This window comes from Dendropsophus ebraccatus, chromosome 2, assembly GCF_027789765.1.
Source record: "Dendropsophus ebraccatus isolate aDenEbr1 chromosome 2, aDenEbr1.pat, whole genome shotgun sequence".
NCBI lineage: Eukaryota > Metazoa > Chordata > Amphibia > Anura > Hylidae > Dendropsophus > Dendropsophus ebraccatus.
This window is the reverse complement of record NC_091455.1, coordinates 204,096,298-204,119,700: the sequence shown is the minus strand read 5'-3', so window position 1 is coordinate 204,119,700 and position 23,403 is coordinate 204,096,298. Positions and strand designations below refer to the sequence as shown.

Below are 23,403 nucleotides of genomic sequence, written 5' to 3'. Positions count from 1 at the left end.
TCTGGTGCCAATGTATCTGTGCCTCGGAGGGCAAAATCATGGTGTGAAGGTTCCTTTAGCTCTATGTCATCTCAGCACAGCCCGGCACAGTCTCAGAAGACAAAGCTACCGTAATTGGAGTATCACATTTTCTTCCTCCCATGGACATCAATGTGGTCGGACTAGTTTTCTGCAACAATAAGTACTGACTTGTATTGGGGAAAGGAGAGAGGCAGGGTCCCCAGATACCACACATTATGCCACCCCTGCCTCACCACAGAAGACTATGAAGCCTTTAAGCATATAGCCTCTGTTTCCACCACAAGGGGGAGACACCTGTGCACTGTATGGCACTACTGGGACACTTTATATAACTAATACAACCCTGTATGATACCATAGTCCTGGGCACTGTATAGCACATTACAGCTCTGTATGATACCATAGTCCTGGGCACTGCACATTACAGCTCTGTATGATACTATAGTCCTGGGCACTGTATGGCACATTACAGCTCTGTATGACACTATAGTCATGGGCACTGTATGGCACATTACAGCTCTGTATGATACCATAGTCCTGGGCACTGTATGGCACATTACAGCTCTGTATGACACTATAGTCCTGGGCACTGTATGGCACATTACAGCTCTGTATGATACCACAGTTCTGGGCACTGTATGGCACATTACAGCTCTGTATGATAACATAGTCCTGGGCACTGTATGGTACATTACAGCTCTGTATGATACCATAGTTCTGGGCACTGTATGGTACATTACAGCTCTGTATGATACCATAGTTCTGGGCACTGTATGGCACATTACAGCTCTGTATGATATCATAGTTCTGGGCACTGTATGGCACATTACAGCTCTGTATGATACCATAGTCCTGGGCACTGTATGGCACATTACAGCTCTGTATGACACTATAGTCCTGGGCACTGTATGGCACATTACAGCTCTGTATGACACTATAGTCCTGGGCACTATATGGCACATTACAGCTCTGTATGACACTATAGTCCTGGGCACTGTATGGCACATTACAGTTCTGTATGATACTATAGTCCTGGGCACTATATGGCACATTACAGCTCTGTATGACACTATAGTCCTGGGCACTGTATGGCACATTACAGCTCTGTATGATACCATAGTCCTGGGCACTGTATGGCACATTACAGCTCTGTATGACACTATAGTCCTGGGCACTGTATGGCACATTACAGCACTGTATGACACTATAGTCCTGGGCACTATATGGCACATTACAGCTCTGTATGACACTATAGTCCTGGGCACTGTATGGCACATTACAGTTCTGTATGATACTATAGTCCTGGGCACTATATGGCACATTACAGCTCTGTATGACACTAGAGTCCAGGGCACTGTATGGCACATTATAGCTCTGTATGATACCATACACTGTATGGCACATTATAGCTCTGTATGATACCATAGTCCTGGGCACTGTATGGCACATTACAGCTCCGTATGACACTATAGTCCTGGGCACTGTATGGGACATTACAGCTCTGTATGACATTATAGTCCTGGGCACTGTATGGCACATTACAGCTCTGTATAATACCACAGTTTTGGGCACTGTATGGGACATTACAGCACTGTATGATACCATAGTCCTGGGCACTGTATGGGACATTACAGCACTGTATGATACCATAGTCCTGGGCACTGTATGGGACATTACAGCACTGTATGACATTATAGTCCTGGGCACTATATGGCACATTACAGCTCTGTATGACACTATAGTCCTGGGCACTGTATGGGACATTACAGCACTGTATGACATTATAGTCCTGGGCACTATATGGCACATTACAGCTCTGTATGACACTATAGTCCTGGGCACTGTATGGCACATTACAGCTCTGTATGACACTATAGTCCTGGGCACTGTATGGGACATTACAGCTCTGTATAATACCACAGTTCTGGGCACTGTATGGGACATTACAGCACTGTATGATACCATAGTCCTGGGCACTGTATGGCACATTACAGCTCTGTATGACATTATAGTCCTGGGCACTATATGGCACATTACAGCTCTGTATGACATTATAGTCCTGGGCACTGTATGGCACATTACAGCTCTGTATGATACCACGGTTCTGGGCACTGGATGATATTCCAGCTCTTCTGGATTGCCCCAAGTCTCCATAATATACAAGGAGACCTCCAGGACTCACAGGCAGTGGCATAAGTGACTGTTCTCCCCCAGGTGGACCCTGCAGACACTTTGGAGACGTCTACAAACTTCACACAAGACGCATGTGGCAGGAGAGGCGGCAGGAAGGAAATCTGGTTATAATTGATCGCAGGGAATCGACAGCAAAATGTGCGCCAGCTACTGACTGTGACCACGGAATCTGACTCCATATCCGGAGGTTATAATTTATATCACATGATGCTGTAAGAGCCGGAGTAAGGCAAACAGATATGATCCTGATGTACCCACTGCTACCGACCCGCAGCCAGACAATGGGAGTATATTGCTTGTCACTTTCTAAGGCTTCTCACAAACTAAATGTTAGGTAACAAAACGAGAATGGTCACTAAAGATCAGCAGTGACATCACTGAGAATACAGCCTATCCATCACTAGAGATCAGTGACATCACTGAGAATACAGCCTATCCATCACTAGAGATCAGTAGTGACATCACTGAGAATACAGCCTATCCATCACTAGAGATCAGTAGTGACATCACTAAGAATACAGCCTATCCATCACTAAAGATCAGTGACATCACAGAGAATACAGCCTATCCATCACTAGAGATCAGTAGCGACATCACTGAGAATACAGCCTATCCATCACTAGAGATCAGTGACATCACTAAGAATACAGCCTATCCATCCCTAGAGATCAGTGGTGACATCACTGAAATTACAGCCTATCCATCCCTAGAGATCAGCAGTGACATTACTGAGAATACAGCCTATCCACCACTAGAGATCAGCGGTGACATCACTAAGAATACAGCCTATCCATTACTAGAGATCATTGACATCACTAAGAATACAGCTTATCCATCACTAGAGATCAGCAGTGACATCACTGAGAATACAGCCTATCCATCACTAAAGATCAGCGGTGACACCACTGAGAATACAGCCTATCCATCACTAGAGATCAGTGGTGACATCACTGAGAATACAGCCTATCCATCACTAGAGATCAGCAGTGACATCACTGAGAATACAGCCCATCCATCACTAGAGATCAGCGGTGACATCACTGAGAATACAGCCTATCCACCACTAGAGATCAGCGGTGACATCACTGAGAATACAGCCTATCCATCACTAGAGATCAGCAGTGACATCACTGAGAATACAGCCCATCCATCACTAGAGATCAGCGGTGACATCACTGAGAATACAGCCTATCCATCACTAGAGATCAGCAGTGACATCATTGAGAATACAGCCTATCCATCACTGGAGATCAGTGACATCACTTAGACTACAGCCTATCCATCACTAGAGATCAGTAGTGACATCACTGAGAATACAGCCTATCCATCACTAGAGATCAGCGGTGACATCACTGAGAATACAGCCTATCCATCACTACAGATCAGCAGTGAGAACACTGAGAATACAGCTTATCCCTCACTAGAGATCAGCGATGACATCACTGAGAATACAGCCTATCCATCACTAGAGATCAGCGGTGACATCACTGAGAATACAGCCTATCCATCACTAGAGATCAGCGGTGACATCACTGAGAATACAGCCTATCCATCACTACAGATCAGCAGTGAGAACACTGAGAATACAGCCTATCCCTCACTGGAGATCAGTGACATCACTGAGAATACAGCCCATCCATCACTAGAGATCAGCGGTGACATCACTGAGAATACAGCCTATCCATCACTAGAGATCAGCAGTGACATCATTGAGAATACAGCCTATCCATCACTGGAGATCAGTGACATCACTTAGACTACAGCCTATCCATCACTAGAGATCAGTAGTGACATCACTGAGAATACAGCCTATCCATCACTAGAGATCAGCGGTGACATCACTGAGAATACAGCCTATCCATCACTAGAGATCAGCGGTGACATCACTGAGAATACAGCCTATCCATCACTAGAGATCAGCGGTGACATCACTGAGAATACAGCCTATCCATCACTACAGATCAGCAGTGAGAACACTGAGAATACAGCCCATCCATCACTAGAGATCAGCGGTGACATCACTGAGAATACAGCCTATCCCTCACTGGAGATCAGTGACATCACTGAGAATACAGCCTATCCATCACTAGAGATCAGCGGTGACATCACTGAGAATACAGCCTATCCATCACTAGAGATCAGTGGTGAAATCACTGAGAATACAGCCTATCCATCACTAGAGATAATTAACATAACTGAGAATACAGCCTATCCATCACTAGAGATCAGCGGGGACATCACTAAGAATACAGCCTATCCATCACTAGAGATCAGTGAGATCACTGAGAATACAGCCTGTCCATCACTAGAGATCAGCGGTGACATCACTAAGAATACAGCCTATCCATCACTAGAGATTATTGACATCACTGAGAATACAGCCTATCCATCACTAGAGATCAGCAGTGACATCACTGAGAATACAGCCTATCCATCACTAGAGATCAGTAGTGACATCACTAAGAATACAGCCTATCCATCACTAAAGATCAGTGACATCACAGAGAATACAGCCTATCCATCACTAGAGATCAGTAGCGACATCACTGAGAATACAGCCTATCCATCACTAGAGATCAGTGACATCACTAAGAATACAGCCTATCCATCCCTAGAGATCAGTGGTGACATCACTGAAAATACAGCCTATCCATCCCTAGAGATCAGCAGTGACATTACTGAGAATACAGCCTATCCACCACTAGAGATCAGCGGTGACATCACTAAGAATACAGCCTATCCATTACTAGAGATCATTGACATCACTGAGAATACAGCTTATCCATCACTAGAGATCAGCAGTGACATCACTGAGAATACAGCCTATCCATCACTAAAGATCAGCGGTGACACCACTGAGAATACAGCCTATCCATCACTAGAGATCAGTGGTGACATCACTGAGAATACAGCCTATCCATCACTAGAGATCAGCAGTGACATCACTGAGAATACAGCCCATCCATCACTAGAGATCAGCGGTGACATCACTGAGAATACAGCCTATCCATCACTAGAGATCAGCAGTGACATCATTGAGAATACAGCCTATCCATCACTGGAGATCAGTGACATCACTTAGACTACAGCCTATCCATCACTAGAGATCAGTAGTGACATCACTGAGAATACAGCCTATCCATCACTAGAGATCAGCGGTGACATCACTGAGAATACAGCCTATCCATCACTACAGATCAGCAGTGAGAACACTGAGAATACAGCTTATCCCTCACTAGAGATCAGCGATGACATCACTGAGAATACAGCCTATCCATCACTAGAGATCAGCGGTGACATCACTGAGAATACAGATTATCCATCACTAGAGATCAGCGGTGACATCACTGAGAATACAGCCTATCCATCACTACAGATCAGCAGTGAGAACACTGAGAATACAGCCTATCCCTCACTGGAGATCAGTGACATCACTGAGAATACAGCCCATCCATCACTAGAGATCAGCGGTGACATCACTGAGAATACAGCCTATCCATCACTAGAGATCAGCAGTGACATCATTGAGAATACAGCCTATCCATCACTGGAGATCAGTGACATCACTAAGAATACAGCCTATCCATCCCTAGAGATCAGTGGTGACATCACTGAAAATACAGCCTATCCATCCCTAGAGATCAGCAGTGACATTACTGAGAATACAGCCTATCCACCACTAGAGATCAGCGGTGACATCACTAAGAATACAGCCTATCCATTACTAGAGATCATTGACATCACTGAGAATACAGCTTATCCATCACTAGAGATCAGCAGTGACATCACTGAGAATACAGCCTATCCATCACTAAAGATCAGCGGTGACACCACTGAGAATACAGCCTATCCATCACTAGAGATCAGTGGTGACATCACTGAGAATACAGCCTATCCATCACTAGAGATCAGCAGTGACATCACTGAGAATACAGCCCATCCATCACTAGAGATCAGCGGTGACATCACTGAGAATACAGCCTATCCATCACTAGAGATCAGCAGTGACATCATTGAGAATACAGCCTATCCATCACTGGAGATCAGTGACATCACTTAGACTACAGCCTATCCATCACTAGAGATCAGTAGTGACATCACTGAGAATACAGCCTATCCATCACTAGAGATCAGCGGTGACATCACTGAGAATACAGCCTATCCATCACTACAGATCAGCAGTGAGAACACTGAGAATACAGCTTATCCCTCACTAGAGATCAGCGATGACATCACTGAGAATACAGCCTATCCATCACTAGAGATCAGCGGTGACATCACTGAGAATACAGATTATCCATCACTAGAGATCAGCGGTGACATCACTGAGAATACAGCCTATCCATCACTACAGATCAGCAGTGAGAACACTGAGAATACAGCCTATCCCTCACTGGAGATCAGTGACATCACTGAGAATACAGCCCATCCATCACTAGAGATCAGCGGTGACATCACTGAGAATACAGCCTATCCATCACTAGAGATCAGCAGTGACATCATTGAGAATACAGCCTATCCATCACTGGAGATCAGTGACATCACTTAGACTACAGCCTATCCATCACTAGAGATCAGTAGTGACATCACTGAGAATACAGCCTATCCATCACTAGAGATCAGCGGTGACATCACTGAGAATACAGCCTATCCATCACTAGAGATCAGCGGTGACATCACTGAGAATACAGCCTATCCATCACTAGAGATCAGCGGTGACATCACTGAGAATACAGCCTATCCATCACTACAGATCAGCAGTGAGAACACTGAGAATACAGCCTATCCCTCACTGGAGATCAGTGACATCACTGAGAATACAGCCTATCCATCACTAGAGATCAGCGGTGACATCACTGAGAATACAGCCTATCCATCACTAGAGATCAGCGGTGACATCACTGAGAATAAAGCCGATCCATCACTACAGATCAGCAGTGAGAACACTGAGAATACAGCCTATCCCTCACTGGAGATCAGTGACATCACTGAGAATACAGCCTATCCATCACTAGAGATCAGCGGTGACATCACTGAGAATACAGCCTATCCATCACTAGAGATCAGCGGTGAAATCACTGAGAATACAGCCTATCCATCACTAGAGATAATTGACATAACTGAGAATACAGCCTATCCATCACTAGAGATCAGCGGGGACATCACTAAGAATACAGCCTATCCATCACTAGAGATCAGTGAGATCACTGAGAATACAGCCTGTCCATCACTAGAGATCAGCGGTGACATCACTAAGAATACAGCCTATCCATCACTAGAGATTATTGACATCACTGAGAATACAGCCTATCCATCACTAGAGATCAGCAGTGACATCACTGAGAATACAGCCTATCCAACACTAAAGATCAGCAGTGACATCACTGAGAATACAGCCTATTCATCACTAGAGATCAGTGACATCACTGAGAATACAGCCTATCCCTCACTAGAGATCAGTGACATCACTAAGACTACAGTCTATCCATCACTAGAGATCAGCTGTGACATCACTGAGAATACAGCCTATCCATTACTAGAGATCAGTGACATCACTGAGAATACAGCCTATCCATCACTAGAGATCAGCAGTGACATAACTAAAAATACAGCCTATCCATCACTACAGATCAGCAGTGACATCACTGAGAATACAGCCTATCCATCACTAGAGATCAGTGACATCACTGAGAATACAGCCTATCCATCACTAGAGACCAGCGGTGACATCACTGAGAATACAGCCTATCCATCACTAGAGATCAGCAGTGACATCACTGAGAATACAGCCTATCCATCACTAGAGATAATTGACATAACTGAGAATACAGCCTATTCATCACTAGAGATCAGCGGTAACATCACTGAGAATACAGCCTATCCATCACTAGAGATCAGTGACATCACTGAGAATACAGCCTATCCATCACTAGAGATCAGCAGTGACATCACTGAGAATACAGCCTATTCATCACTGGAGATCAGTGACTTCACAGAGAATACAGCCTATCCATCACTAGAGATCAGAAATGACATCACAGAGAATACAGCCTATCCATCACTAGAGATCAGCAGTGACATCACCGAGAATACAGCCTATGCATCACTAGAGATCAGCGGTGACATCACTGAGAATACAGTATCCATCACTAGAGATCAGCGGTGACATCACTGAGAATACAGCCTATCCATCACTAGAGATCAGTGACATCACAGAGAATACAGCCTATCCATCACTAGAGATCAGCAGTGACATCACTGAGAATACAGCCTTTCCATCACTAGAGATCAGCAGTGACATCACTGAGAATACAGCCTATCCATCACTAGAGATCAGTGACATCACTGAGATTACAGCCTATCCATCACTAGAGATTATTGACATCACTGAGAATACAGCCTATCCATCACTAGAGATCAGCAGTGACATCACTGAGAAAACAGCCTATCCATTACTAGAGATCAGTGACATCACTGGAAAAACAGCCTATCCATCACAAGAGATCATTGACATCACTGAGAATACAGCCTATCAATCACTAGAGATCAGCAATGACATCACTGAGAATACAGCCTATCCATCACTAGAGATCAGTGACATCACTGAGAATACAGCCTATCCATCACTAGAGATCAGCGGTGACATCACTGAGAATACAGCCTATCCATCACTAAAGATCAGTCACATCACTGAGAATACAGCCTATCCATCACTAAAGATCAGTCACATCACTGAGAATACAGCCTATCCATCACTAGAGATCAGGGGTGACATCACTCAGAATACAGCCTATCCATCACTAGAGATCAGTGACATCACTGAGAATACAGCCTATCCATCACTAGAGATCAGCAGTGACATCACTGAGAATACAGCCTATCCATCACTAGAGATCAGCAGTGACATCACTGAAAATACAGCCTATCCATCAATAGAGATCAGCGGTGACATCACTGAGAATACAGCCTATCCCTCACTAGTGATCAGCGGTGATATCACTGGGAATACAGCCTATCCATCACTAGAGATCAGGGGTGACATCACTCAGAATACAGCCTATCCATCACTGGAGATCAGTGACATCACTGAGAATACAGCCTATCCATCACTAGAGATCAGCGGTGACATCACTGAGAATACAGCCTATCCATCACTAGAGATCAGCAGTGACATCACTGAGAATACAGCCTATCCATCACTGGAGATCAGTTACATCACTGAGAATACAGCCTATCCATCACTAGAGATCAGCAGTGACATCACTGAGAATACAGCCTATCCATCACTGGAGATCAGTGACATCACTGAGAATACAGCCTATCCATCACTAGAGATCAGCAGTGACATCACTGAGAAAACAGCCTATCCATCACTGGAGATCAGCAGTGACATCACTGAGAAAACAGCCTATCCATCACTAGAGATCAGCAGTAACATCACAGAGAATACAGCCTATCCATCACTAGAGATCAGTGACATCACTGAGAAAACAGCCTATCCATCACTAGAGATCAGCAGTGACATCACTGAGAAAACAGCCTATCCATCACTAGAGATCAGCAGTAACATCACTGAGAATACAGTATCCATCACTAGAGATCAGCGGTGACATCACTGAGAATACAGCCTATCCATTTACTAGAGATCAGCAGTGACATCACTGAGAATACAGCCTATCCATTTAGTAGAGATCAGCAGTGACATCACTGAGAAAACAGCCTATCCATCACTAGAGATCAGTGACATCACTGAGAATACAGCCTATCCATCACTAGAGATCAGCAGTGACATCACTGACAAAACAGCCTATCCATCACTAGAGATCAGCAGTGACATCACTGAGAATACAGCCTATCCATCACTAGAGATCAGCAGTGACATCACTGAGAAAACAGCCTATCCATCACTAGAGATCAGCAGTGACATCACTGAGAAAACAGCCTATCCATCACTAGAGATCAGCAGTAACATCACAGAGAATACAGCCTATCCATCACTAGAGATCAGTGACATCACTGAGAAAACAGCCTATCCATCACTAGAGATCAGCAGTGACATCACTGAGAAAACAGCCTATCCATCACTAGAGATCAGCAGTGACATCACTGAGAAAACAGCCTATCCATCACTAGAGATCAGCAGTAACATCACAGAGAATACAGCCTATCCATCACTAGAGATCAGTGACATCACTGAGAAAACAGCCTATCCATCACTAGAGATCAGCAGTGACATCACTGAGAATACAGCCTATCCATTTACTAGAGATCAGCAGTGACATCACTGAGAATACAGCCTATCCATCACTAGAGATCAGCGGTGATATCACCGAGTATACAGCCTATGCATCACTAAAGATCAGTGGTGATATCACCGAGTATACAGCCTATCCATCACTAGAGATCAGTGGTGATATCACCGAGTATACAGCCTATCCATCACTAGAGATCAGCGGTGACATCACTGAGAATACAGCCTATCCATTTACTAGAGATCAGTGACATCACTGAGAATACAGCCTATCCATCACTAGAGATCAGCAGTGACATCACTGAGAATACAGCCTATCACTAGAGATCAGCAGTGACATCACTGAGAATACAGCCTATCCATCACTAGAGATCAGTGACATCACTGAGAATACAGCTTATCCATTTACTAGAGATCAGCAGTAACACATAGGAAGTTTCCCTCCGGATATTCTGCTTCTCCTTGGCGGTCAGAGGCGTCAGTCGTTGACAGCAGGTTCTGCCAGGAGATGTCAGAGCACAAGAAATTCTTTCCATGTGAAGCAGACGAATCTACTGCAGGAATTTAGGAAAAGAAGAAGAAAATCGCTTCACGGGAGAAAGTGATGGAAGTGGAGAGGTTTTTATTGGCTTCTCCTCCTACGCAATGGCTCAGATTTATCATCTGTCTGAGACAAATATATATATATGTGAGATTCAGGGTCTGGATAACCAAAAATATACAAATAAAGTATCAAGACTATGTTGACATCAATAGCCAAAAACATCACGGCCGCCCATAGCAGGTCTACTGGGACTATATGTCACAGCTCTTCTGAAATACATCAGGGGAAGACCTCAGCCTATCATTGGCTAAAGAGGTAGCTCCTCTTCCTCCTGACCTGAGACCCAGCAAAATAAGTGAGCAGTGGGGGGACTGGGACAGCATGGAAGGGGAACAACAGGGGACCAGAAAAGCATGAAAAAGGAACAGCAGGTGGACCAGAAGAGCATGGAAGGACAACAACGAGGGGACCAGAAGAGCATGGAAGGGGAACAACAGGGGACCAGAAGAGCATGAAAGGGGAACAACAGGGGACCAGAAAAGCATGGAAGGGGAACAACAGTGTCCCTTAAGAGCATGGAAGGGGATCAACAGGGGACCGGAAAAGCATGGAAAGGGAGCAGCAGGGGACCTCAAGAGCATGGAAGGGGAACAACAGGGGACCAGAAGAGCATGGAAGGGGAACAACAGGGGACCAGAAGAGCATGGAAGGGGAACAACAGGGGATCAGAAGAACACGGAAGGGGAACAACAGGGGATCAGAAAAGCATGGAAGGGGAACAAATAGGGACCAGAAGAACACGGAAGGGGAACAACAGGGGATCAGAAAAGCAAAGAAGGGGAACAACGGGGGACCAGAAGAACATGGAAGGGAAAAAGCGGAGGACCTGAAGAGCATGGAAGGGGAACAGCAGGGAGGACCAGAAGAGCACGGAAGGGGAACAGCGGAGGACCTGAAGACCATGGAAAAGGAACAAAGGAGGACCAGAAGAGCATGGAAGAGGAACAACGGGGGATCAGAAAAGCAAAGGGTGACAAACGGGGGACCAGAAGAACATGGAAGGGGAACAGTGGAGGACCTGAAGAGCATAGAAGGGGAACAGCAGGGGAGAGGAAAAGCATGGAAAGGGAACAGCAGGGGACCTCAAGAGCATGGAAGCGGAACAACAGGGGAGCGGAAAAGCATGGAAAGGGAACAGCAGGGGCACCAGAAGAGCATGGAAGGGGAACAGCGGGGGACCTAAAGAGCATGGAAGGAGAGCAAAGGGGGACCAGAAGAGCACAGAATGGGAACAATGGGGGATCAGAAAAGCAAAGAAGGGGAACAACGGGGGACCAGAAGAACATGGAAGGGAAAAAGCGGAGGACCTGAAGAGCATGGAAGGGGAACAGCGGAGGACCTGAAGACCATGGAAAAGGAACAAAGGAGGACCAGAAGAGCATGGAAGAGGAACAACGGGGGATCAGAAAAGCAAAGGGTGACAAACGGGGGACCAGAAGAACATGGAAGGGGAACAGCGGAGGACCTGAAGAGCATAGAAGGGGAACAGCAGGGGACAGGAAAAGCATGGAAAGGGAACAGCAGGGGACCTCAAGAGCATGGAAGCGGAACAGGGGAGCGGTAAAGCATGGAAAGGGAACAGCAGGGGCACCAGAAGAGCATGGAAGGGGAACAGCGGAGGACCTGAAGAGCATGGAAGGGGAACAGCAGGAAGGACCAGAAGAGCACAGACGGGGAACAATGGGGGACCTCAAGAGCATGGAAGGAGAACAAAGGGGAACCAGAAGAGCGCGGAAGGGAAACAACGGGGATCAGAAAAGCAAAGAAGGGCACAACGGGGGACCAGAAGAACATGGAAGGGGAACAGCGGAGGACCAGAAGAACATGGAAGGGGAACAGTGGAGGACCAGAAGAGCATGGAAGAGGAACAATGGGGGATCAGAAAAGCAAAGGGGAACAACGGGGGACCAGAAGAACATGGAAGGGGAACAGTGGAGGACCTGAAGAGCATAGAAGGGGAACAGCAGGGAGGACCAGAAGAGTATGTAGCGGGAACAGTGGGGGCACCTGAAGAGTATGAAAGGGAAACAGTGACGCATCAGAAGAACAGCAGGGGACCAGTAGAGCATAGAAGGTCATTAGTGGGGAACCTGAAGGGTATGGAAGGAAAGCAGTGGGGGAGGGACCAGAGAAACATGGAACAGCAGGTGACAAGGGTATGGAAGAAAAACTTGTTTTTTAGTTTTATGCCCAGCAACATTTTAGTTTTCTTCCATTTCCCCTTCCATGAAATACGCCTTTAGGCCATGTTCACACAACATTTTTTTTTTCGTATTTCTACGGACATTGTTGCCGATTGCAACAATGGCCATAGTTAATACGAGAAAATATGTTGGCCGTGTGTCTATGGGATCTCGGCCGGAGCCTATACACATAGTATACGCTCCAGCCGGGACTACTAGCGGCGCCGCAAACAACTGACATGTCAGTTTTCTGTGGCCGCTATTTAGTGAAAACCACCGTAGAAAACCCTGTCAGTGCACACTATGAAGGGAGCGGCTGCGGCTGCATGGCCATTCTGCCCTTTCCTTATGACATGTGCCATTCAGCTCCTCCTGATCTCTGAAATGTTTCTGCACCTTGATTGGAGTCACTGGTGGTAAATTCAGCTGACTGGATTGGATCTGAGGATACACAGCCCTGTCTATATGAGGTCTCACAGCTGACAATACATCAGAGCAAACACCAAGCCATGAGGAGGAAAGAGCTGCCTGTAAAGCTAAGAGACAAGATTGGGAGAAGTGACACAAGCTTACTGGCCTCTAAAATTCTTCCCTATATGAAGATGGAACAACCAGGACTCTTTCTAGAGCTGCTGCCCACGCAACGTAAATCATCAGGGCAGAAGGGCCTTGGTTAGAGAGGTGACCAAGAACCCAATGGTGACTCTGACTGAGCTCCTGAAAGCTTCCAGAAAGTCACTGCAGGCTCCACCAATCTGGGCTTTATGGCAGAGTGGCCATAAAGAAGACGCTTCTCAGTAACAGACACTTGAAAGCCAATAGGAGTTTATACAGATGCAGCTAAAGTACTCTGAGGAACAATATTCTCTAATCGGAGGAAACCAAGATGGAACCTTTTGGCCCATAATTCTAAGCACCATGTCTGGGTCAAAGCTTTACCACCCAACAAGATGATGACCATGAGCACAAAGCCAGGAAAACACAGAGATGTCATTGAGTGACCCGATCAGAGCCCTGAACCCAATGGGAACAATGGAGACATGACAATGGCGTCCACCACCAATAGTCCCATCTAATCAAACAGAAAAGATCTACAAAGAAGAATAGCAGAAGACCCCTAAATCCAGGTGAACCTTGTGGCCTCTAAGCCAAGAAAACTAGGGGCTTCACCTAATGCTGAGAAGCTACTTAGAATTATAAAGATTATAGGAATAATAAGGATTTGTGCCATCCTCTTCTCACTTCTCATTATAGGGTATTGGGGCAGAATGATGGGGAACAATGGGGAACATAAGATGTGACACAAGGGACTGGGGCTGAAGACTTCCAGCACTGTATGTATCCACCTTATGTATCCAGGCCCTTATATATGCCCCCTTCTTATATCAGCCCTCCTTATGTCTCTTCCCTCTTATATCACCCCCTTATCGGCTCCCTTTATGCATCCACCCTCCTTATGTATTCTCCCTCCTTACCATCCACCCTCCTTATGTATCCACCCTCCAATGTATCCATCATCCTTATGTCTCTTCCCTCTTATATCACCCCCTTATCGGCTCCCTTTATGCATCCACCCTCCTTATGTATTCTCCCTCCTTACCATCCACCCTCCTTATGTATCCACCCTCCAATGTATCCATCATCCTTATGTATCCACCCTCCTATGCATCCACCCTCCTTATGTATCCACCCTCCAATGTATCCATCATCCTTGTGTATCCATCATCCTTGTGCATCCACCCTCCTTATGCATCCTCCTTACCATCCACCCTAAATAAGATTCTCCCTGTTGCCTATAGCAACTAGAGATGAGCGAACCTGGAGCATGCTGGAGTCCATCCGAACCCGAACGTTCGGTATTTGATTAGCTGCGGCTGCTGAAGTTGGATAAAGCTCTAAGGTTGTCTGGAAAACATGGAAACAGCCAATGACTATATCCATGTTTTCCACATAGCCTTAGGGCTTTATCCAAGTTCAGCAGCCACTGCTAATCAAATGACGAACGTTCGGGTTCGGATGGACTCCAGCATGCTCGAGGTGAGGTTCGCTCATCTCTAATAGCAACCAATCATTAGTTCCAGAGCAACCAATCACAGCCCAGATTTCGTTTTAACAAAGCAATATGAAAAGTGAAAGCTTAGTGGTGGGATGGCGTCCCAGACGTAGTAAATCAGAAAATCCCGGCACTCACCAAGTAAAGTATTACTTATTTATTCTTGCAAAACATCATAAAGTACAGGAGGACGCGTTTCGGCATATAGCCTTCAGCAGCTAATGAAGGCTATATGCTGAAATGCGTCCTCCTGTACCTTATGATGTTTTGCACAGAATAAATAAGCAATACTTTACTTGGTGAGTGCCGAGATTTTCTGATTTACTATGAAGACTGAGGGGCCTCCACACAGCAAAGAGATAAAATTGTGGAGATGTTGAGTTCAGGGTTATTGGTTATAGGGAAACATCAGAGACATTATATCCATTATAACAAGATGGAGGTAAGATATGGAAATGTCTGGAAATGGCTGAGTCCAATGATGAATCGGTGGGTGACCTGGGGAGAGCAACATCTAACTTGGAGGAGGTGTGTAGATGAGATGAACTCAATAAGACATAACCCGAGAGATGAGACAGACACCTATGAGATGGGATAGACCTTGAGAGACAAGACAGACCCAGAGAGATGAGACAGACCACAAGAGAGGGGACAGACACCAAGAAATGATGAGATGGTATTCAAGAAATGAGAGACCCTGAGAGATGAGACAGGCCCCAAGAGATGAAACATAACTCAAGAGACGGGACGAATTTCAAGAGACAGGACAGACTCCGGAACATCGAACAAAACCCCAAGAGATGACCCATACCCCAAGAGACAGGACAAACCCAAAGACACAAGACAGACCACATGGGATGGCAAATACTCCAAGAGACAGGACCCTAGGAGATAAGACATACCATGATAAACAGGACAGACACCAAGAGATAGGACACACCCGGGGAGTTGGTTGGCTGGTGGGTTCAGTGACCCTCAGAGACCCAAGTGTGAAGGCTCATGGGTCACTGACTGTCATGGTCTCAGGGACCACGGGCTGTGATGGCTGGTGGGGACAGTGACTGTCATGGTCTCAGGGACCCCGGGGTGTGAAGGCTGGTGGGGTCAGTCACTGTCATGGTTTTAGGAACCTCAGTGTGATGGCTGGTGGGGTAAGTCACTGTCATGGTGGTGGCTGGTGGGGTCGGTCACTGTCATAGTCTCCTGGACTCCGGTTTGGTGGCTGGTGGGGTCAGTGACTTTCATAGTCTCAGGGACCTCAGTGTAATGGCTTGTGGGGTCAGGGACAGAGGGTGGCTGGGTGAGGTCTCGGGCCTCCGCAACTTATTTACAGATGGAGACAAAGGATGTGAGATTCCTGCACACGACTCGGGGGGTGGTGTTGCTCATTGATGGTCACAGCATCACATCCCAGTGCCCCTGAAAACCACCGCCCCATGTCTGCTACTATCACAGTTTACACAGTCTGCTGTAATGGAGGCCACTGAGGCCCAGACAAAGGCAGACTGCAATGAAGAATAGAGTGGTCTGCAGCCTGCTCCTCCACAGCTGTGCAGGTACTACAACTCCCAGCACACCGCTATCAGGGTGAGCAGGAAAGTTTCATTCATCCCCTCCAAGAACATAACAACATGCCTGGCAATAGGGAGCAACAGATACACAACTACAAATGGGAAGAAGCTGAAGCCTCACCTGCAGAAGGCACCGGTGTTTTCCACGATATAGCACTGGCCCCCGTTGTAGCAATAGGTGGGGTAGATGTCGCACAGTGACTTGCAGGAGTTGTTGCGCTTCACATAGCCGCTCCGGCACTCACTGCTGTTTTCATGGTTTCCTAACAAGCTGTGGGTCTGATCTTTATTTATGTCAGGATAGGACTTGGGTGACAGTTCTCCATGGGGGAGCCCATCTAGTCTCCCCGTTGGCTTTGTATTGACCACTGGAGTTTGTATCTTTGGAGTTAAGGTAGCGGCCTTAGGGATGTCCCCAACCCCCCTTGCAGTGATGTCATCGTCATCATCGGCTTCCTCAAAGTCATCATCTTCATCGTCATCCTCAATGCCCACCTCATAACCTTCTGCATAAAAAGAAGGAGTGGGGTAAAAGTAGGCGTCGTCAAAAGGCAAGAAGTCATCATAATGGGCCGTCTTGTGCCACGGGGCAAGTTTATCATGAATGGACTTGGTAGAGTCCCCCCCAGGAAAAGACGACCCTGGAAAATGAGGAAACCTCCAGCGTTCCTCTGGATCAAGGCGCTCGTGATAGTCCATGTCAATGTCAGACGGTGGCTCAGAGGCCTTTGGAGCACCATCATGTGGTATGCTGGTAGACGAGAACTCTTCCTGGGGTCTCTTGGTGACCAGAGTCTTATCGGTGCCCCCCTGGGCTCCCTGGGCTGATGATTGACTGGATGTTTTCTCTAAAGCAGGTCCCTGAGGCTTCTCTGCCGCAAAGCTGACCTCCCCCCCAGAGATGTTGGGGCTTTGAGGATCAGAAGAAGATGGAGGCTGCAGGACAGTTTCTCTGGGCACTTGGAGGAGATGGTCGATCTCTGCAGAGTCTGGGCTGATGGCCTTTTCTGTAGATGGGATGATGGGTGTGATGTTGCCAGTCGTGGATATCTGAGAGGGAGTAGAAGTCTCTAAGTCCATGAAGTCATGTAAATCTATCTCCGATCCGGGCCGTGAGACTTGACCAGAAGGAGTTTTGACGTGAGGGTCACCACTTCCGGAATCTTCTTGGCTTTCGGTGACAGAAGGACGATCTCCTTTGATTAAGCTCTTTCTAAAGTCCAAGTCAATGGTACCTTGTCCGAGAGACCATCCAAAGCTTGTCACCGACTCCACATTGTCTGTGTCATCCTCTGACAGCAATGACCTGGAGGGGGGTTTCTCATCGTATGTTTCCCCACCACAGCCGACGCAAGTCACTGACTCGTTCTCCGCCTTCACCCCATCAGGATGGCGGCTCAATGGACTTGGTGTAGTAGAGACCTCCTCAGCTTGGCTAGCCGGACCCTCAGAATACATCTGACCTCCCATGGAGGATGGAGGCTGAGCTGGGGGCTTTTTTTGTGATTTTTTGGGCTTGTTGACCCCCCAGGATTTTCTGTCTATGAATGAGTCTTCTCCCCCGGATCTGAGTATCCCAGCCGACGACTTCTCCACGTCTAACACCCCCTTCTGAAGAAGAGAGTGAAGGACCTGGGCAGCCAACTCCTTGCTGGGGTTCTTCTCCCCCACATTGAGGCTCAGGCTCCCATTTTTGCGATCTAGCGCCGGTGGGAAGGAGATAAAAAGCAAAAAGAGAAAAAAGCAGAAAAGATGTTACTGAACAAGGACGCTGAGAGGTGTCATATGAATTTCCCTCACCAAATGGAGCCCCCTCACCCTGGAGGGGCCAGTACTCCGCCCTCAGGGTCCTCTCAGCCTTCAGCCATATTGGAAAGATTTTATAAATTTAGGTCATGTGAATTCTTCTGTATGCTAATGAGATGCAATGAACACGGCTCCTCTTAAAGGGACAGTGACCTGTCTGTGTGTGTGATAAGGCAGGGGTGAGGTCTCCTTCCAGTCCAATGCTCTAGTACAAAGAGCAGCGGCGGGGCCTAACACCTCTGGGGCCCCATGATATGTGCAGAGGATTGTGATCCATAGGTGGCACAAAAGAGAGGAATAATATAGAGGAGTGTATATAGGTATCTCTGCAAGTATTTATGTATCCATGAGTATGTGCAGTGTGTGTTTGTGTAATGTATTTGCATTGTGTGTGTGTGTGTATGTAGTGTATGTCCCCATGTGTCTGTGCAGTATGTGAGTAGTGTATGTGCAGTGTGTGTAGTGTATGTCTTCATGTGTATGTGTGTTATGTATGTGCAGTGTGTGTGTGTGTATGTAGTGTATGTCCCCATGTGTCTGTGCAGTATGTGAGTAGTGTATGTGTAATGTGTGTGTAGTGTATGTCTATATGTGTATGTGCAGTGTGTGTGTGTAATGTATGTGCATTGTGTGTATGTGTATGTAGTGTATGTCCCCATGTGTGTGTGTGCAGTATGTGAGTAGTGTATGTGCAGTGTGTGTGTAGTGTATGTCTTCATGTGTATGTGCAGTGTGTGTGTGTGTGTGTGTTTGTGTATGTATGTGCAGTGTGTGTGTGTGTAATGTATGTGCAGTGTGTGTGTGTATGTGTGTAAGTGTGTAATGTATGTGCAGTGCGTGTGTGTGTGTATGTAGTGTATGTCCCCATGTGTCTGTGCAGTATATGAGTAGTGTATGTGTAATGTGTGTAGTGTATGTCTACATGTGTATGTGCAGTGTGTGTGCATCCTGATGTGTCTGAACATTAATATTTTACTGGTGTATATACAGGTATTTCTTCATGTATATGTACAGGTATGTGTGTGTCTATATAACCTAATGCCCATATAGCCATATATCCTTATGGATCTTTATATGTGTATGCATCCATGTATACTGATGTGTGCAGCTGTGTATTTTCTTGATGTATTTATTTATTTATTTGTATGTATGATCATGTAGCTGTACATGATCTGTATGTATATGTTAGTGCCCTTATGTATGTTATGTCTTGTATGTAGGTGTTTGTGTATGTGTGTGTGTGTGTGTGTGTGTGTGTGTGGTGTATGTGTATGTAGGTGTTTGTGTATATGTATATGTATGTAGGGTGTATGTATATGTAGGTGTATGTGTATATGTATGTAGGGTGTATGTGTATGTAAGTGTATGTAGGTGTAGGTGTATATGTATGTAGGGTGTATGTAGGTATTTGTGTATGTAGGATGTAAGTGTATGTAGGTGTATGTAGGGTTTACATGTAGGTAGGTTTCTGTGTATGTAGGTGTAAGTGCATGTAGGGTAAATGTGTATGTATGGTGTATGTAGGTGTTTGTGTATATGTATGTAGGGTGTATGTATATGTAGGTGTATGTGTATATGTATGTAGGGTTTATGTGTATGTAAGTGTATGTAGGTGTATGTGTATATGTATGTAGGGTGTATGTAGGTATTTGTGTATGTAGGATGTAAGTGTATATAGGTGTATGTAGGGTTTACATGTAGGTAGGTTTCTGTGTATGTAGGTGTAAGTGCATGTAGGGTGTATGTGTATGTATGGTGTATGTGAATGTAGGTGTTTGTGTATGTATGTAGGAGTCTGTGTATGTATGTATATGTAGGCATTTGTGTATGTGTATGTAGGAGTCTGTGTATGTAGGTGTATGCAGGTGTTTGTGCATGAGTATGTAGATATTGGTCTCTATATGATCGGCACAGAAAATACTATAAGTTATTTGTCTCCTTTTCTTCCTCCTCCACATGTCACTTTCACTGCTGACCTGACACTAGTAACATCTCAGGGTCATGTGATCTGCACAGTATCCAGAAATGATGGTGACCGTGAGAGTCATAACCGCTACAAACTATCACAACCGGGGAACAAACAAGAGGCGATGTCACTGAGACAGGAGGCACTGCCACCTCTGTGTCACCTCTGACGCCTCCTCCTGCAGATCTCCACATCTGATACTACATTAACATTCACTGTATTTGTAATCAGTGCCCCCCCCCCCCACACACACATATTAATGACAGGTTGTCATCGCTCCGCCCCCTGAATATTATCAAGCTATATAGTGCTTGATGAATTAAAGGGCATCTCCACCTGGGGACGTTTCTCTATTCGTTGCTTTTCGTGACCTCCCAGGACAATAGAAACAACAGAAAGGAAGATCAATGCTACAATACAGTGACGGTCACCCGCAGCACAAGGTGGGCTCCACGTCCAGGGGCAAAGGTCATCAAAACATTAACAACTGGAAGGACAGTCATTCTATAGAGCCTGATGGTAATACTCTGCTCTAGTCTGGGAGGGGGCCATAATCGATGCCTTATGGACTTGTCCTTTAAGAGACTTCTATGGTGAATGGGCAGCGGACAGCCCCTGCAGATGTGGTGGGTCCATCACTCCCCAAGGAGCCCCTGACCACCAAGGCGCCCCTATCCCCCCCAGGGTGGATCACTAGTTGGACCCCTCCCCAGTTGTCCTTGTCCCCCATTGTACTGCTATAAGTGGTGAGAGGTGGGGGGGTCCTGCAGCCATTGGTGTACAGCAGTATGGCCCTCACACCAATAAAGCATAATGGGGCGTATAAGCGATTCAGGGCACGTGTCGCCACCTATACATCAGTGACCATGTGATGTCCCCGTCTGTCTAGTTACTGGGGTCCGCACTGCCCCCCACAACTGCAGCTCCATCCATCCCCATCTATAGATGATCCAACCCAATCCCTGTATATATGTATATACATATACCCCCCTCTGCATCTATCCAGGTGGAGAGACCTCCCAATACTATAGGATCGGAGGCTGCCCCCGCCGCCCGGGGGTGTCATGCTGCCATTTTCTGCCATCTTCCCCCTGTCTGGAGCTCCTTAACCCCTTCCAGTCCCCATCAGTCAGCGCATGCAACAGTAATGTGGAGACTGGAGCGTGTTGCTAGGGGCTTGTGGAAAGATAGGGAGTGATCTCAGTGATGGGCACCCCCACCCCCACCATCACTATGCCCACATCCACTATAGCCGTGGCTTCTACAGCTAGCAGCCTGGACGGCCACAACCATCACCCTGCACTAAAATCTCTGCCCCCGGGATTGCCCGGGCTGCAGCAAGCACCTGATCTCACAGGGCATCACCACACTGGCAGTGCCCGGCAGTCATGCTGCATGGTGACAGGTGCCCCAGTACAGGGCAGTATATAGCAGTCACCTACCTCCCATACAGGGCAGTATACAGTATATAGCAGTCACCCACCTCCTATACAGGGTAGTATACAGTATATACCAGTCACCCACCTCCCATACAGGGCAGTATACAGTATATAGCAGTCACCCACCTCCCATACAGGGCAGTATATAGTATATAGCAGTCACCCACCTCCCATACAGGGCAGTATATAGTATATAGCAGTCACCCACCTCCTATACAGGGCAGTATATAGTATATAGCAGTCACCCACCTCCTATACAGGGCAGTATATAGTATATAGCAGTCACCCACCTCCTATACAGGGCAGTATATAGTATATAGCAGTCACCCACCTGCCATACAGGGCAGTATATAGTATATAGCAGTCACCCACCTCCCATACAGGGCAGTATACAGTATATAGCAGTCACCCACCTCCCATACAGGGCAGTATACAGTATGTAGCAGTCACCCACCTCCTATACAGGGCAGTATATAGCATAGCAGTCACCCACCTCCTATACAGGGCAGTATATAGTATATAGCAGTCACCCACCTCCCATACAGGGTAGTATACAGTATATAGCAGTCACCCACCTGCCATACAGGGCAGTATATAGTATATAGCAGTCACCCACCTGCCATACAGGGCAGTATATAGTATATAGCAGTCACCCACCTCCCATACAGGGCAGTATACAGTATATAGCAGTCACCCACCTCCTGTGCAGCTCTGGATGAGCAGGCAGCAGAGCAGGGTGGCCAGGATCTCCATTGTCAGCTCTGGCTGTGTAGTCACTCAGCTCCTGGGGGTGTGATGGGGGCTCCGGGGGGTTCAGCCCCAGATCTGCTGCATGGCGGCTCGGCTGTGCGCAGGGACAGGCTGCGGGGACATGCTGGGATCCGTCTGCTGCTCCTCACTCTCTGATACTGCTGCTGAGGGAGGAGGAGGATGGAGGAGGATGGAGGAGGGGGGCGACCACTCACTCACTGCCCAGCACAGCCTGAGGGGGGCAGCACAGCCAGGGAAGGGGCAAGACAGGTGCCATAGCCGTGACACTGCAGAGAGACACTGCCGGCTACCTGTGCACAGTACAACTCCTCCAGCCCGTGCACAGTACAACTCCTCCAGCCTATGCACAGTACAACTCCTCCAGCCTATGCACAGTACAACTCCTCCAGCCCGTGCACAGTACAACTCCTCCAGCCCGTGCACAGTACAACTCCTCCAGCCCGTGCACAGTACAACTCCTCCAGCCCGTGCACAGTACAACTCCTCCAGCCCGTGCACAGTACAACTCCTCCAGCCTATGCACAGTACAACTCCTCCAGCCCGTGC

General features: G+C 46.8%; 1 protein-coding gene across 4 annotated transcripts in view; it reads right to left on the bottom strand.

The window, feature by feature from the left end:
- The window catches only part of CSPG5 (chondroitin sulfate proteoglycan 5), a 52,918-nt gene extending 29,727 nt beyond the window's left edge, over positions 1-23,191 (bottom strand). For 2 of the 4 annotated variants that reach the window (XM_069959193.1, XM_069959196.1), the window contains exons 1-2: positions 22,785-23,191; positions 16,997-18,575 (exon numbers count right to left, since the gene is read on the bottom strand). In XM_069959193.1, coding sequence (XP_069815294.1) covers positions 16,997-18,575; positions 22,785-22,839 — 1,634 coding nt within the window. In that variant the 5' untranslated portion in view covers positions 22,840-23,191. The remainder of the gene's footprint in view (positions 1-16,996; positions 18,576-22,784) is intronic. The other 2 variants (XM_069959195.1, XM_069959197.1) reach the window with 1 other exon arrangement.
- Between the last annotated feature and the right edge of the window lie 212 nt (positions 23,192-23,403).